Raw genomic sequence first — 14801 nt, 5'->3', positions numbered from 1 at the left:
ACTGAATAAAAAATCCATCTTTATTGTCTTGAAAAAAATAATTTCTGGCTACTCTTGCCAATCAACTTATATAATTATTAACACAATTGCAAGTAGTTCGGTGTTTTTTCCTTGCTGGGTGTTTATAGCCAACACAATGTGGCTGCACTTCAGTTAGGAGGTGTTGGAAGCAGAGAAGTGACACATGCTAGAGTCCAGTGATTTAATGTGTATCTGTACATGGTTTGCCCACTGATGCTCGCTGTAGGCTGGAGCCTGTTGAAAGGGAAGGGAAGCCGGGTTAATATCAATACTGATTGGATTAGACATTGTTCAGATCTGATCTTTAGTTAAAATGATGTTGAATTCTTCTGCTGGTGATTGGACCTGGGTGACGTCATTGTATTTGTAACAGTCACTCTGTCGTCTTCAGTGTGGGGAAAAAGTCCAAATGAATGTCATAATTCTCCTCTACTTACACCCAAAACTCACTTTTTGGTAGAGGGTACATACTTTTTTTTTTTTTTTTTTTTAAATCAGTGCATGTGCTTTTTTCATGGCCTCAATGTTAGGCATGCTGCATATAGCCACTGCTTATGTAAATGACATGCATAACTGGAAAGTTCTCTGCCCTCAGGAGCTTAGTCGGAATAGACTCCTGTACCATCAACCTGTGGGAGCGTTATTCAGAAGGCTTGATGCTGTGCCATTTAAAATAGACATGCTTTTGTCGACCCAGTGAGTTACAGGGAATAATTTTTTTTATATTTTAGACCTTTTTTTTCTTTTGGTTTCAGTGACCAACCTGTTGGGCTTTAATGGGTATTTATTACTAGTGTTCTAAAGGCGAGGGTAAGGTGGAATTTGGCAAGTTTAGAAATGAGATGGAAGCACTACTGGGATTTCATTTCCTAACAAATAAGTCTCCTCAAGCTGTATAAACTTTCTTGAGTTAAATACTTTAGAAGATCGATATTAAATTTTTAGTGAAACAAGCATAGTAACAATTGCCTGTTCCTTGCTACCCAGCCTCACCAAGCAACCAGCTGATTTAAATTTTCCTTATTACTTTCAGAAGTATATACTTCCTCCAAAAAGAAAAATAAAACAGCCTTTTTCCTGACTTGGAAAAAAATTCAAATAGGCTATGCAGAATAAAAAGAAAAATAGCCTGAATCCTTAGACATGATTTGAGTTCAGCTGAAGTTTAGTTGTAAAACCTATCAACTGAGCTCCATTGCTTGCACACACATACATATGCTGCTGTCACATATGCTTTATGATCTACCCTTTTCAATGGCATGCACCGTGCCATGAATGTAGCTATTAGAGGATTGCGTGTGACTGGAGGACAGGGTTCACAAGAAAGGCATTAGTATGTCACAAAGCTGCCAGCATAGTGAACTGGTAAAATGGAGTATAATCTGATTTCTTTTTAAAGTACAGAAGGAATTGAATCTGAAAGGCAATATCGAGAGCTAACTTTATCATACATTATATACTGTAACAAGAATTGGAAACTGAAGATATTTATAGGACAGGCTTGAAGCCATAGAAGATGAGATAACACATCTGTCCTTGCTGGTCTGTTTTGAGTGTTGTTTCTTGAATTGAGTGGCAAGTTTTTGGATCTCAACTGTGAGTGCATTTAGGAGGCAGGAACATCAGTTGGAATGATGAACGTCTTGTTGGGGAGCCAGCGATTGATTATCATAGATGTCTGGCAACTGTTGCTTGAGCTTGTGGAATTACTGTGGAGGACTCAAGGTGACAAATAGTTTGGTAAATGAAAACAGTTCGGCATTAGATTACAGTAAAGATCTACTGTACAATTGGCAAACTAAGTAGAAGCAGAATTCTGCTACTCTCAGCAACTGGTGCCCACTTCTGAAATATTAGCATTCCTGTCAACTGGTGATGGTGTTATTGGGCCAGCCCTGTGTGCTCGCATTACTGCAGTGGACTGCCACACTTATGGAGCCAGACTGATGACAAGCTTCTGCTTTTTATTTCCCCTGGAAGGGAAGATGATACCTGTAACTCCCTGGGGTATACAGAGGGAATAGAATCATGCTGTTAACATAAATTGGCTGGTGTGATTGGGAAAGACAGTGTCTTGTGGGAGGCCTGGGACTTGGTCCTCTTCTGGAAGAAGCTGTTGGGCTTAATGCAGTGAGCAGGAAATGTACTCTTGCTGGAGAACAGTTATTGTGGTCTAGCAGACAAGCGTGATCCTGGGAAGGGGATTGAAGAGGGCATACAGGACCTCAGAGTCTTGAGGTTAAAGAGGGGGGGTGAAGTTTACGTGAGCAAATTTGAAAGAGGTGAATCAGTAATAATAGTTTCTACAAAAGCAACAATGCAAATAAGCGATGGTCACATAGACACTCCCTATACCGGAAACCTACTGACCGCAATACTTACCTGCATGCCTCCAGCTTCCATCCAGGACACATCACGCGATCCATTGTCTACAGCCAAGCCCTAAGATTTGTTGTTTTGGTGGATACAGACTAACACGGCTACCCCCTGATACTTAATAATACTTTCTGTGTCTCTATGGGCTTCCATGAGAATTAGCAAATTGAATCTTGCAACATCCCTACGGAGGTAGATATGGCAAAGGGACTCGCTGAAGGTCGCATGCAATCATAGAATCATAGAATCATAGAATATCAGGGTTGGAAGGGACCCCAGAAGGTCATCTAGTCCAACCCCCTGCTCAAAGCAGGACCAAGTCCCAGTTAAATCATCCCAGCTAGGGCTTTGTCAAGCCTGACCTTAAAAACCTCTAAGGAAGGAGATTCTACCACCTCCCTAGGTAACGCATTCCAGTGTTTCACCACCCTCTTAGTGAAAAAGTTTTTCCTAATATCCAATCTAAACCTCCCCCATTGCAACTTGAGACCATTACTCCTCGTTCTGTCATCTGCTACCATTGAGAACAGTCTAGAGCCATCCTCTTTGAAACCCCCTTTCAGGTAGTTGAAAGCAGCTATCAAATCCCCCCTCATTCTTCTCTTCTGCAGACTAAACAATCCCAGCTCCCTCAGCCTCTCCTCATAAGTCATGTGCTCTAGACCCCTAATCATTTTCAATCTGGTACAGCCAGCAGCAAAATGCAGATCTCCTGACTGTCAGTTCCCATGGCTTAGAATATAAGACCCTGCTTCTTTAGTGAAAGTTGGAGGGATCCTCTGAAGAGATTTCTCGCGTCATCTAGTATAGTTAGGGGTATACTTAAATTGTGGAGAAATCACATAATTTTCACAAGTTGGTCATGGCATAAAAAGCAAATTTCATGGATGTGTTACACATCCGCTAAATTTGCTACTTATTCTATGACCCACCCACAAAAAATGTGTGATTTCTCCGCAGAGTTTCTCAAACTAGGGGTTGCATGCCTGTTAGGGGGTCATGGTATTGTCACCCTTACTTCTGCATTGCTGCTGGCGACAGTACTGCCTGAAGCTGGGTGGCGGGAAAGAGGCAGCTACAGCCCTAGTGCCCATCTCTGGAGGCAGTGCCACCGCCAGCAGCAGCACAGAAAAAAGGGTGACAATACCATGCCACCCTTACTTCTCTGCAGCTGCTGGTGGCGGTGCTGCCTTCAGAGTTGGGCAGCTCGAGACCAGAATTCACAGGGGAGACCTGATTTCACAGTCCATGACTTGATTTTCATGGCTGTGAATTTGGTAGACCCCTGAGTACAGTGGTTTCCAGCCGTGGACATGTAGCAGAGATTCAAGGTTTTGTGACTGGTACCTTAAGCTCTGTGTTTTAGTGATGAGCTTTGTGCTAGGCCTTAGTGTGGCACTGCTGCTTCCATGCAGTTCAGTTGTGTGCCTTCTAAACCCCCATGGACCTTGGTATATTCCAAACCCCAGCCTCATGACAGACAGAAGTTTAGAGCATCCAAAGTAATCCATGATGTGGTTTGGAACATATTCAATTGAGTTGGAGGCTGTGAGCGTACAGCCAAAGGGTGTTTAAAGTAGTCATGTTGCCTGAATACTTTAGGAAATGCTAATTTTGTCCATATTAAAGTCTCTCTTTAAATCCTCTGAACCAGGCCATGTTTGGACCTGGCTCAGCCCATGATTTATGTTATGTGAGGAGCAGAAATGCATAGACATAATCTAGACTACAGTTATTTGGGAGGCCTCGTGATAGATGGAGTCGGACCCCTTTACTTTTCCTTAATTGACCAGTCTTGTGCTTTTTCACTCTGGTATATTGAAATAGGTCGTAGGCATTGTGGGTAGTGTATGTTTAGTCCTGGTGTGAAACTTCAGCCTTCCTTCTCTCAGCTTCCCACCATCCAAGGAGGAGATGCACACTCTCTACTTTATACTTGCAGCTTTAAAATTGAACGCATTTGGTAACATTAAGATGATTTCCTTTCCCTTCCATAGCTTCTCCTCTTCTGCTTTTCGCCAATCGTCGGGATGTCAGACTGGTGGATGCTGGAGGAGTGAAGCCGGAGTCCACTGTAGTGGTCAGTGGCTTAGAAGATGCCGCTGCGGTTGACTTTCAATACTCACAAGGCGTCATTTACTGGACAGACGTAAGCGAAGAAGCCATCAAGCAAACGTACTTGAACCAAACTGGGAATGTAGTGCAGAATGTCATTATTTCTGGTCTGGTTTCTCCGGATGGCCTGGCATGTGACTGGATTGGGAAAAAGCTGTACTGGACGGACTCGGAAACCAATAGGATAGAAGTCGCTAATCTCAATGGAACGTCTAGAAACGTCCTCTTCTGGCAAGACCTTGACCAGCCAAGGGCAATTGCCTTGGATCCAGCACATGGGTAAATATTAACCTGACTCTGCATGGCTGCAGTGTCACAGTTGCTTTGTGAGGGATTTTTGGCTCTGTAAAAAGAAATATTATCCCTTGTTTCAAATAAGCTCTTGTTTCAGATGCTACTTTCTCAAGGTATTTTATTGCTGAACATATGTTTATACTTAAATTCAATGTGGCAAGGAATGATAACACCAATACAGAGCCAAAATTAAAATAAGTGTGTGTGTGTGTGTGTGTATGTATGTATGTATATATACAAATTTATACATATACAAATATATATATATATATATAATAGCCAAGCTTAGGTGCCAATGAAAATACCCAATCAGTAAGTGTCTTACTTTTCCACTTTGCCTTAATGTTGTAAATTTCTATTCCAGCAGTTAACCTGTCTGGTAAGTTAATAGAACTCTTGTTTGGGTTGTGATGTGTGTGGTTTTCTTTTTTAATGCATGTAGACAGCAATGTATGTAAATCTCCTTTAGTCAAAACAGGAATTCTCACATGCTTTGCTTTGGTAAACAAAAGCCAGTGTGTTGAAGTCGTGATTGTCATCTAATTATATAAGTGCTGGCAGGTGAATGAACCTGGTAGAGGCCCCAACGTCTAGATCAGGACCCCATCATGCTTGCACTATATGGACATATAGTAAGGGGGGTGTCTCTGCCCCAAAGAGCTTACAATCTAAATATATACAATCTATACAATCTAAAAATATACAAAATAGGCAAAGGAGGGGGGTGCATGGGTGTGTGTGTGTGTGAGAGAGAGAGAGAGAGGAAACAAGCACAAGTGAGCTGAAATGACTTGCCCAAGGTTACGCAGCAAGTCAGTAGCAGAGCCAGGAAAGCATTCAGGTCTCCAGAATCCCAGTCCAGTGTCCTATTCCCTGGATCAAACTGCCTTGATGGTGCTTCCGCCTGCAGCCATTCCTTGCATTCTGGTGCATTGCCAGTGTGGACAGAAAGAAATGTTGAAGCTGCATGGTTACAGCTCATCCTGTCAGCTTTTTCCACACACAGTTCTTTGTGAGGGGTCACTTTAGCCTTCTCTTCTAAATTAAGCAGCTCCTAAATCCTTCCCCTCTTTAAGAAAGTCCAGCATGAGCCAAAGCACACAATAGATTTGGACTCTTTGTGAGAGTTGTTGAGGGAAAAAATAGATAGGTGAGTAGAATTCAATATAAAAGTAATGGAATTTCACTGCTTTTCAGTAACGTAGAAGTGACTGGCAGTAAGCTGGGAGAGAATCAGTCTGTCTACAGAGCCTGTCTTTTGAACTCAGTGTCTGGAGTAAAAAATATATATATATATAATCTCCAAAACACAAGCAAAAGAAAGACAGGAGCAAAGAGAACTTGGTGTTGTACTGTGGCTACTTACCATAATACAAGCTGGAGTTGCCATGCCCCCTCAGTAGCAGTCCCACTTGCCAGACTCTTTTGAGACCAAAACAGGAAGGAGGAACATTTATAGTTAACATGCAAATTACACTCTGCCTAAGCGCGGTTGCTCACACCCCCAAAAGAAATCCTAAACCGCAGCCATACCAAGTGATGCTCCAGCCACCACTGAGCAACTGCTATTCTCCAGATGACTGGTGGATGCCAGGCAGGCAACCACAGCCCTGTGTGGTGGGGAGAAAGGAGTAAACTTGCTGGGCTTGGATGGTTTCTCCCAAAGGGACCTGTTCCTCTGGCCCTTGGTACAAGGAAGAAACGAGAAGTCAGCAGTGACACACAAGTGCACCAGTCTAATGGAAGTTCTTTTAAGACAGTCATGAACTTGGAAACTGGAAAATAAAGCAGTGATGTACCTCATCTGACACTGCCACTGAGGTGTGCTGGTACTCACTGCTGTAAGGACCTGAGCTTCAGGCTCTTAGATAGTTCAGGAGAGTGCCCCCTGTTGCTTCCTCTTGCCATGTTCCTGCAGCAGTTTGAGGCCACCGGCACATATGCACAGATCCTTAAAAAGGACAGAGACACCAGGGGGAAAGAAAAGAAGTACTTGTGGCACCTTAGAGACTAACAAATTTATTAGAGCATAAGCTTTCTTGAGCTACAGCTCACTTCATCGGATGCAGTAGAGCCTGAATGGAATGTATGTTTTGCAAAAATGCTAGTGAAATCCTGCAAAATCTTGCCATTTTCAGAAAGTGCTTTTCATGGGGGGGGGGGAACCATTCCCTCTACCTGCCCTCCTGCCCTCGAGCTGGTGGTATGTTCATCAGCAGTCTAGTAAAGCCACAGTTGAAATGAGTGCTGTGCGTGGTGGCCATTCTATACTGGGTTACAAAACCCAAGCTTGGAAGTGTAGGCATGCTAAACTCACTGCATGCTGTTCAGGTGATGCTCAGCTCCCGCAGGAAATGGCTGACTGCCAGAGAGCGCAGCTTGTTGGGTAGGCGGTCCCCTTTGCAACCTTTGCTTGGCAAACATTGGAGGGGGGAAAGCTAGACGAGATGAAATGCAGCTTAGACTGGCCTTGGGTGGGGCTAGGTGCAGCTGTAAGCTAGTGGCTATAGCCTTTTTCCTCTGGAGACTGGGATTCAAATCCTAAATAAATATTATAGGAGCAAATGAGTTTGGCTGTCGGTAGTGATCCCTCACAGGCGTGTCACCGCTTCACTCTGCTCAGAAGAATGACTCTCAGGAGTATGGCAGGTCAGGACTGAGGTTGTAGGGGTGCCTGCATTCTGCCTAGCACTCCCTTGTAGTTTCATGTTTCCCAAACCTACTTAAAAAATGGATCCCAGACTTAAAGATAGTCAGAAACCCTGCATGTGTGTGTACGGCAGGGGAAAAAAACATGACATAGCTTTTAGGTATAGTTGAAATGCAATTAATGTCGAAAGAGAGACAGCATCCTGGAGAGAGACTACATTTTATTCATATAGTCAGTGCTCATACTCAAGCCTAGATCTTAGCTTTTCTACCATTAACTCCTATCTTAAGTATACAAAGTTGGTATGGACAGTGTTAGATCAGGCTCCTGTGTGGGTTGTACCAAAGCAGAGGAACAATGAATCTTAAATGATACTATGTTACAGGATCTAAAGATAGAAACAAAAATGTGTATAAAATGGGGGATACTAGTGCTGCCCCCCAGACTACTGTACGCCTTTCAAGAGTCTGATTTGTCACCCCCACGTTTTGTTTCACTTAAAACAAAATCAGACATAAAAATACAAAAGTGTCACAGCACACTATCACTGAAAAGTTGCTGACTTTCTCCTTTTTACCATATAATTTTAAAATAAATTGATTGGAATACAATTATTGTACTTAAATTCAGTGTATAGTATATAGAGGAGTATAGACAAGTCATTGTCTGTATGAAATTTTAGTTTGTGACTTCACTAGTGCTTTTTATGTAGCCTGTTGTAAAACTAGGCAAATATCTAGATGAGTTAATGTACCTCTGGGAAAACCTCTGCATACCCGCAGGGGTACATGTACTCCTGGTTGAGAACTACTGCTCTGGAAAATTGCCCAGGCTAATTTTAGGGAGATTGCTTGGTATGCCTAGTAATGTAAAGAAAAAAAATAGATAGAAAGTGTTGCATGTGTGTGCATGCGTGCACATGCAAAGACTGAGTGATCATTAGAGTACAGGAAATTAGAAGCAGTACAGACCACTTAAAAATGTAAGAGGAGAACTCAAATGTGCTATCCTTTGAAAAGGCAGTGTGACAAAATTAGCTTAAAGAGCCTTTTATTTAAAGGGCTCACCAATGTGGATTTACTATCAGAGCTTATAAGAAAACAAATTGTCAAAAACTGGAAAGGATATGATGATAAATCCTGGATCTGTTAAATCTGCCTCAGTACATATTGCAATATGCAGATCCTACAGAACAAGATGGAGCTGTATTTTTTTAGAAAGTAAAATTTAAATTTCAGTAGGAAGATGCAGTTAGCAGAGGTGCAAATATCTTGAAAAGAGGTGAAAAGGGCTGTAAACAGTTTAAAGCAGGAGTTCTCTCAGCCTTCGATGCAAACAGGTTTCAGGGAGTTGTGATCATCCTTTCTTAATCTTTCATTTAAAAAAAATAGCTTCTAGATCTTCTGAATGTGAAGAGAACTTTGAGAGTAAAGCAGTGCAATGGTGGCCAAATCGGCAGACAGCCTGGAATAGCGTTTCTAAGATGGATTCAAACTTAGGGCATTGTGACCTCCTAACAGATGTCGGTGTCACAGCCACTATGTTCCTTCTGTGTTTCCAAATGGAAAGTGGGACCTGGTATGGCAAATGACTGAAGGGAAAACCAAGTAGCTTGGTGATAAGTGTGCAAGTTGCTATTTAACAATGTTCATTGGTCTATTTTCAATAAATGTGGGAGTACCATCATTCTGGGTACATTAAAGAGCCCTGGATGAGATCTAATATACGTAACTAGTCTGTGCTAGTTACACAGGTGCATATGTGCTTGCAGGCTCAGCACCATGGTATGGAATTTTGAATAACTGAATGCTCTGGAAGGTTCTAGCACATACATAAATAAAATTTACCAAAGGTCTGGCAACCTAGCCGCCCAAGTGCTAGAAAATCATATTTCTCTTGGGCAACCAATGTTGTTTTCATGTTCCCTAATTGCCTGTTGTTCATAGACTATACCAGTGGTTCTCAACCAGGGGTCTGGGGGCTGCGAACAGGTTTCAGGGGGGGCCTCTAATCAGGGCCAGCATTACAGTCGCTGGGGTTTAGGGCAGAAAACTGAAGCCCCACCACATGAGGCTGAAGTCCAGGGCCCCAAGCCCCACCACCTGGGGCTGACGCCGGAGTCTGAGCAATGTAGCTTTGCAGGGGCCCCTGTGGCATGGGGCCCCAGGCAATTGCCTTGCTTGCTACCCCCTAACACCGGCCCTGGATTTTATATGCAGAAAACCAGCTATTGTGGCACAGGTGGACCATGGAGTTTTATAGCACGTTGGGGCGCTCAGAAAGGAAAAGGTTGAGAACCCCTGGACTATACCCCCATGCTGTTGTAAACAGGGAGTAATTCTCAAAAAAACGGTCACTGCTTTGAGCTAGAAACACAGAGAATGTTGGACTGAAGCTGACGAAAAAAATAGTGAGAGATACCAGCATCAATTTGAATTCTAGCCTGTGAGATAACCTAGATGTGTCTTCTACCCTTTCCCTAATTCTGGAAGTGGTGATCAGGGAGTGTTTCCAAATTCCTTTTCTCTCTGGAAATTGTGTTTTAAGGCCAACACCTAGAGACTATGTCGGACCATATGTGTGCCTGCATGTAAAGATTAAAATAAATCCTTCAAAGAACTAGTGAAAGTCAAACTCTTGTAATCAGTACAGGATTTTCTGATGCACTGAGACAGTATATTAATAATATTCAGCTGCTTAATACGTAATATAGCATTCTTTCCCATGCACTTCAAAGCCTGTTTGTTGGGTCTCGTTTGTGCATACATGGTATCTAAGGAGAATGACGAGGTGGTAAACAGATTGTTTTACTTTTTTTAAAATTGGGCAGGAGTTGTAAGAGGGCAGGTGGAGTGCAATGGATTAGTGAGTGCACTGGTATTTTGTTTCTGAATATCCAAATTCAAATCCCAATTTAGGCTATAAGTGAAGCTGAATTGTCTTTAATGGAAGATGTATGGCTAAATTTTCTGCACTGCTTTGAAAAAAATCTCAACCATCATATGCAGTTTCTTATTCTTATTCTTAGTTTCTTATTAGGTGTACAGCGGGTGGGGATTCAGGATCAGAAGCTTCACAAAGGACTCTAACTCTGATTTCCTGGTTTTCATATATTTTTGTTTCTTTAGAATTACAATGTAATAATATGACTTCAAATTAATGGGTGAGGATTTAAAGTTTTCCCTCTATTGTAACAAAAGGAAGCGCTCAGATCAAAACATGTTTTAAAAAAAAAAAATGCACATTCACATCCTACATACATAAAGTAATGCAGTGATCCTGGATGGAATGGGTTGTTGGCAAGGGGGACTGAACCTATGACCTCTGGATCTAAAACATGAACCTTTGCTACCTGCACTAATCCACCAGTTTGAAGGCTGTAGTAGACTCATAAATCTTGATATGTGGAATGGCCATTAGAGGAGGACAAAGTGCCACTTGTGTTAGTGTGAGTTGCACAGGTATTTTCTTCTCAAAGGGAAAGGTTCATAGGATCTGAGCTTGATCTGCAAAAATGCTTGTAATCTAAATGGAAAGTACCAAGTATATCTCATTTTAAAACACAAACTTACCCCATCTCTCTAGTGTAGTGCAGTTAAAAGCCAACAAACACAGCCTGTAGCTGTTTTGGTGCGACTCGCCACTGCATTTGCCACAGCATTTAAACATATTGTCCAGAGCTGTATTGGTGATTGATGCTGATATACTAAGGTCCTAATCCAGCAAAGAATGTATGTATGTGCTTAATTTTAAGCATCTGGGTAGAGGTCAGTGGTACTACTCACAAATTTAAAGTTAAGCACATGTTGAGATGCTGTGACAGGTTGAGGCCTAAAATATATCAGCATGGTAAGGTAAACTAACTCATCTTCCTCAAAACGCTCCTTAAAACTCTCCTTTGCTGCAAGGCCTGCAAAAAGACTTGACAATAGTTAGGCTGCTGATGCATTAAAACCGCTGCTTATCAGGCTGACCAGTATTGTTTCCTTGTACTCCCCCGTGTGTCTGTATCCATCTCTTCTCTTTAGATAGTGAGCTGCTTGGGGCAGGGAATGTCTTTTTGTTCTGAGTTTATACAGCAACTAGCGCGGTGGGGTCCTGGTCTGTGACGGGATCCTCACCCCAACAATAATCAAAGTAAAGTGCTACATACAATGAAGCTTGTTTTGACAACCTACTGTGAAGCTAATTTTAGTTCCATTCAAACCATTGGGGGAGCATAAGTAGCAAAAAAAGAAAATCAGTAGAAATTCCAGACCTGTAAGTATTACAAAGGTGGGATAGAAAAAACATTAAAAACTGTAGCAGAAAAGTGTTCCTTTAAGCGATGTATGCCATTACTTATGGCAAGTTTTAAATTACAGTTAAAATGAAGGAGATGTGCCTTTTGAATGAAACTATTTTGATTACAGTGCTTCCTGGAAAGGCAAAGATTAACTTATTCAGTACATAAATGTCATTAATAAACTTTGAGTATAAAACTATTTTGAAACTGTTGGCTAATTGATACAGGATAATTGGGATGAAAGTATGAAAAGCAGAGTTGTTTGTGAATAATGTAAGAAAAGTAGTCAGCCATAACATTGGTTACAAGTCCTATATCCAGCCTTCTGATATGGCTGTAATCTCTCGATGCTAAAAAGCTTTTGATATAAAGTATGGCTGTATTGCTGCAGAAGAACTTGAAGAACTTGCGGTTTTTCATTTGTTTTGGTGTGGAAGGTACTTATTCACTCTTGACTTCAGTTAGATGCTCTTGTTATGATGACAGTCAATCTCTGTAAATATCAAATTAGTTTTTCTCTTCAATTTCTTTTCCCCACTCTCTTTTCTCAAGTGTGATTAGGTGACAATTTCAAAAACACTCACCACTAAGCATAACTCATGGTTCAGACGCAGGATAGAAAAACTGCATTTCAGCGAGGTTGAATGGAAATTGCATGGAGAGGGGAGAAAATGCAGGATAGTAGTCTCCTCCCCATAGAAACGCTATCCTCCACAAAGCTCTGCTAGGGGATACCAATGTTACAAGCTGTCACTGGTTCATTACCCTAATAACTGGACACTGTCCTAATTATTGGGGGCTTTGATTGCCTTTAAAAATTAAACCTCTCATGGTTTTAAACCGCAACATATACCACTATTTGTTTTGACTCTGCACTGCATTCTTTTTTAAATAGGAGTGGCAAAAAGGCTGTTCTGATGCATGAAAAGTGGGCTTTGAGTACCTGCTGCCCATTCTCTGCTTATGATACAATGGTAAGGAGGTAGTTGGGGTCCTGCATTGGGTTCTGCCATCAGCTTCTACAGCAGAAGATGCCAAAGAGACAGGAGCAGTAGAAGCCAGGATTCTTAAAGACACGGTTCTGAATTCTCATTAGGTATTGTGCATAATTGGAACAATTAGAATAGGGAGGGGTTGACTGACCACAAACTTGTATTGATTTAGTTAAACATGTGCAAGTTCCTGTGTGAACACTTAGTTCAGTTTGGGTAACTTACAGTAACTCCTCGCTTATCATTGTAGTTATGTTCCTGAAAAATGCTACTTTAAGCGAAACGATGTTAAACAAATCCAATTTCCCCATAAGAATTAATGTAAATAGGGGGGTTAGGTATCAGCGAAATTTTTTTCACCAGACAAAAGACTGTATTTTATCTATCTATACACAGTATAAGTTTTAAACAAACAATTTAATACCATACACAGCAATGATGATTGTGAAGCTTGGTTGAGGTGGTAGAGTCAGAGGGTGGGATATTTCCCAGGGAATGCCTTACTGCTAAATGATGAACTAGCACTCCCCTGAGCCCTCAAGGGTTAACAAGTTGTTAATATAGCCTCACGCTCTATGAGGCAGCAGGACTGGAGGGAGGGGAGACAGCATGGCAGAGAGACAGACACACACACTGTGTGTGTGTGAGAGAGAGAGAGAGAGAAAAGCATTGCCCCTTTAAGTAGGCTGACCCCACTCTAAGTACACTGGCTTTTTAATAATAAATAAATAAATGGGTTTGTTAGTCTAAGGTGCCACAAGTACTTCTTTTCTTTTTGCCTTTTTAAGTAGATCAGCAAGTTAACAGCGGCTGCTGCCAGCAAGCTCCCTCCATCCTGAGCCTTGTTGTGTCTGTTTCTCCCCCCTCCCCCGCTCTGTGGAAATGGGTAAAGGAGCGGGGATGAGGGGGATACCCTGACATTAGCACCCCTCATTTCCTCCCCTCAACTTTGCACAGCAAGCAGGAGGCTCCCGGGAGCAGCTCCAAGGCAGAGGGTGGAGCAGCACATGGCAGTGGGGGGAGGGACAGTTGAACTGCTGGCAATTGGTAGCCTGCTGGGCGGTTGCCGCACAGGGAACTTAGGGGAGCGGGGAGCTGATGGGGGGGGCTGCCGGCCCACCCTGGTTCTAAGCGTCCACCACTAGTGCTCCAACGGGCTGCTCTTCCAGCCAGCAGTGGACAAAGCAGGTGGCTACCAAACAACATTATGAGGGAGCATTGCACAACTTTAAATGAGCATGTTCCCTGATTGATCAGCAACGTAACAAAACATTAACCAGGACAACTTTAAGTGAGGAGTTACTGTATTTTGGTTTAGCTAAAGTGAAATAAAACTGGTTTATACTGAAATGAGTCTCCACACAGCCTTTTGAACTGATGTAGCTAATTCAGTATAAAATTGCACTGTAAATTAAACTGGTGCTGCTCTGTCTATAGAGAAGCCCTTAGCCACTCAGCACCTCCTACAATGCATTAATCTAATGTTCTTTACTTTAGTGCCTTATTTCACTCCTCTAAGGCATATCTTAATAGATTAATGTCTTTTGATGTGCTGCCACCTCATATGGATTTGATTTTAAGTTCCATTAATGATCAGTTTGAGCTAAAGAGAACTGTTACCTCTAGAAAAATGCAGAGTAGTGCCTAACTGTGGTTTGTGACTACTTCCCGTAAAGCTTTTGTTTTAGGAAGCACTGAAGCAGATATAAATTAAGGATGGTAGCAGGGTCTCTTACAGGAATATGATGCAAAAAATGAATTCTACTTTGAATTGCAGATTAGTTCTTTCTGTTTGGGACAGATGACACTCACCTCATGAGTGCCTCCTGTTGGCTGGGTGTGGTGCTGCAATCCTTTTCCCCCACTGCTCCTGGCACCCTCTGGAGGTTGCCAACCTAACTAGGCAGGTCTTCTGTGGCTCAGCCCTCCAGCCAAGTCACACAGTCAAAAGTGAGCCCCTTTCAGGGGTAGCAAAAATCCGACAAGCTACCTTCCCTCACCAGGGTCTTCATCCGCGTCTCTGGGTCCTGTAAATCCTTTTTTTCTTCACTTGGGCTTCTAAAGTAGC

At 42.2% G+C, this 14801-nt stretch overlaps 1 protein-coding gene across 2 annotated transcripts in view; it reads left to right on the top strand.

The window, feature by feature from the left end:
- Nucleotides 1–14801, top strand: part of LRP5 (LDL receptor related protein 5) — a 260875-nt gene that overhangs the window by 49185 nt on the left and 196889 nt on the right. For both annotated transcript variants that reach the window (XM_038407882.2, XM_038407880.2), the window contains exon 2: nt 4395–4791. In XM_038407882.2, coding sequence (XP_038263810.1) covers nt 4395–4791 — 397 coding nt within the window. The remainder of the gene's footprint in view (nt 1–4394; nt 4792–14801) is intronic.

Source organism: Dermochelys coriacea, chromosome 6 (assembly GCF_009764565.3).
Source record: "Dermochelys coriacea isolate rDerCor1 chromosome 6, rDerCor1.pri.v4, whole genome shotgun sequence".
Taxonomy (NCBI): domain Eukaryota; kingdom Metazoa; phylum Chordata; order Testudines; family Dermochelyidae; genus Dermochelys; species Dermochelys coriacea.
The sequence above is the reverse complement of the archived record's forward strand: the minus strand, read 5'-3'. Positions and strand labels throughout refer to the sequence as shown.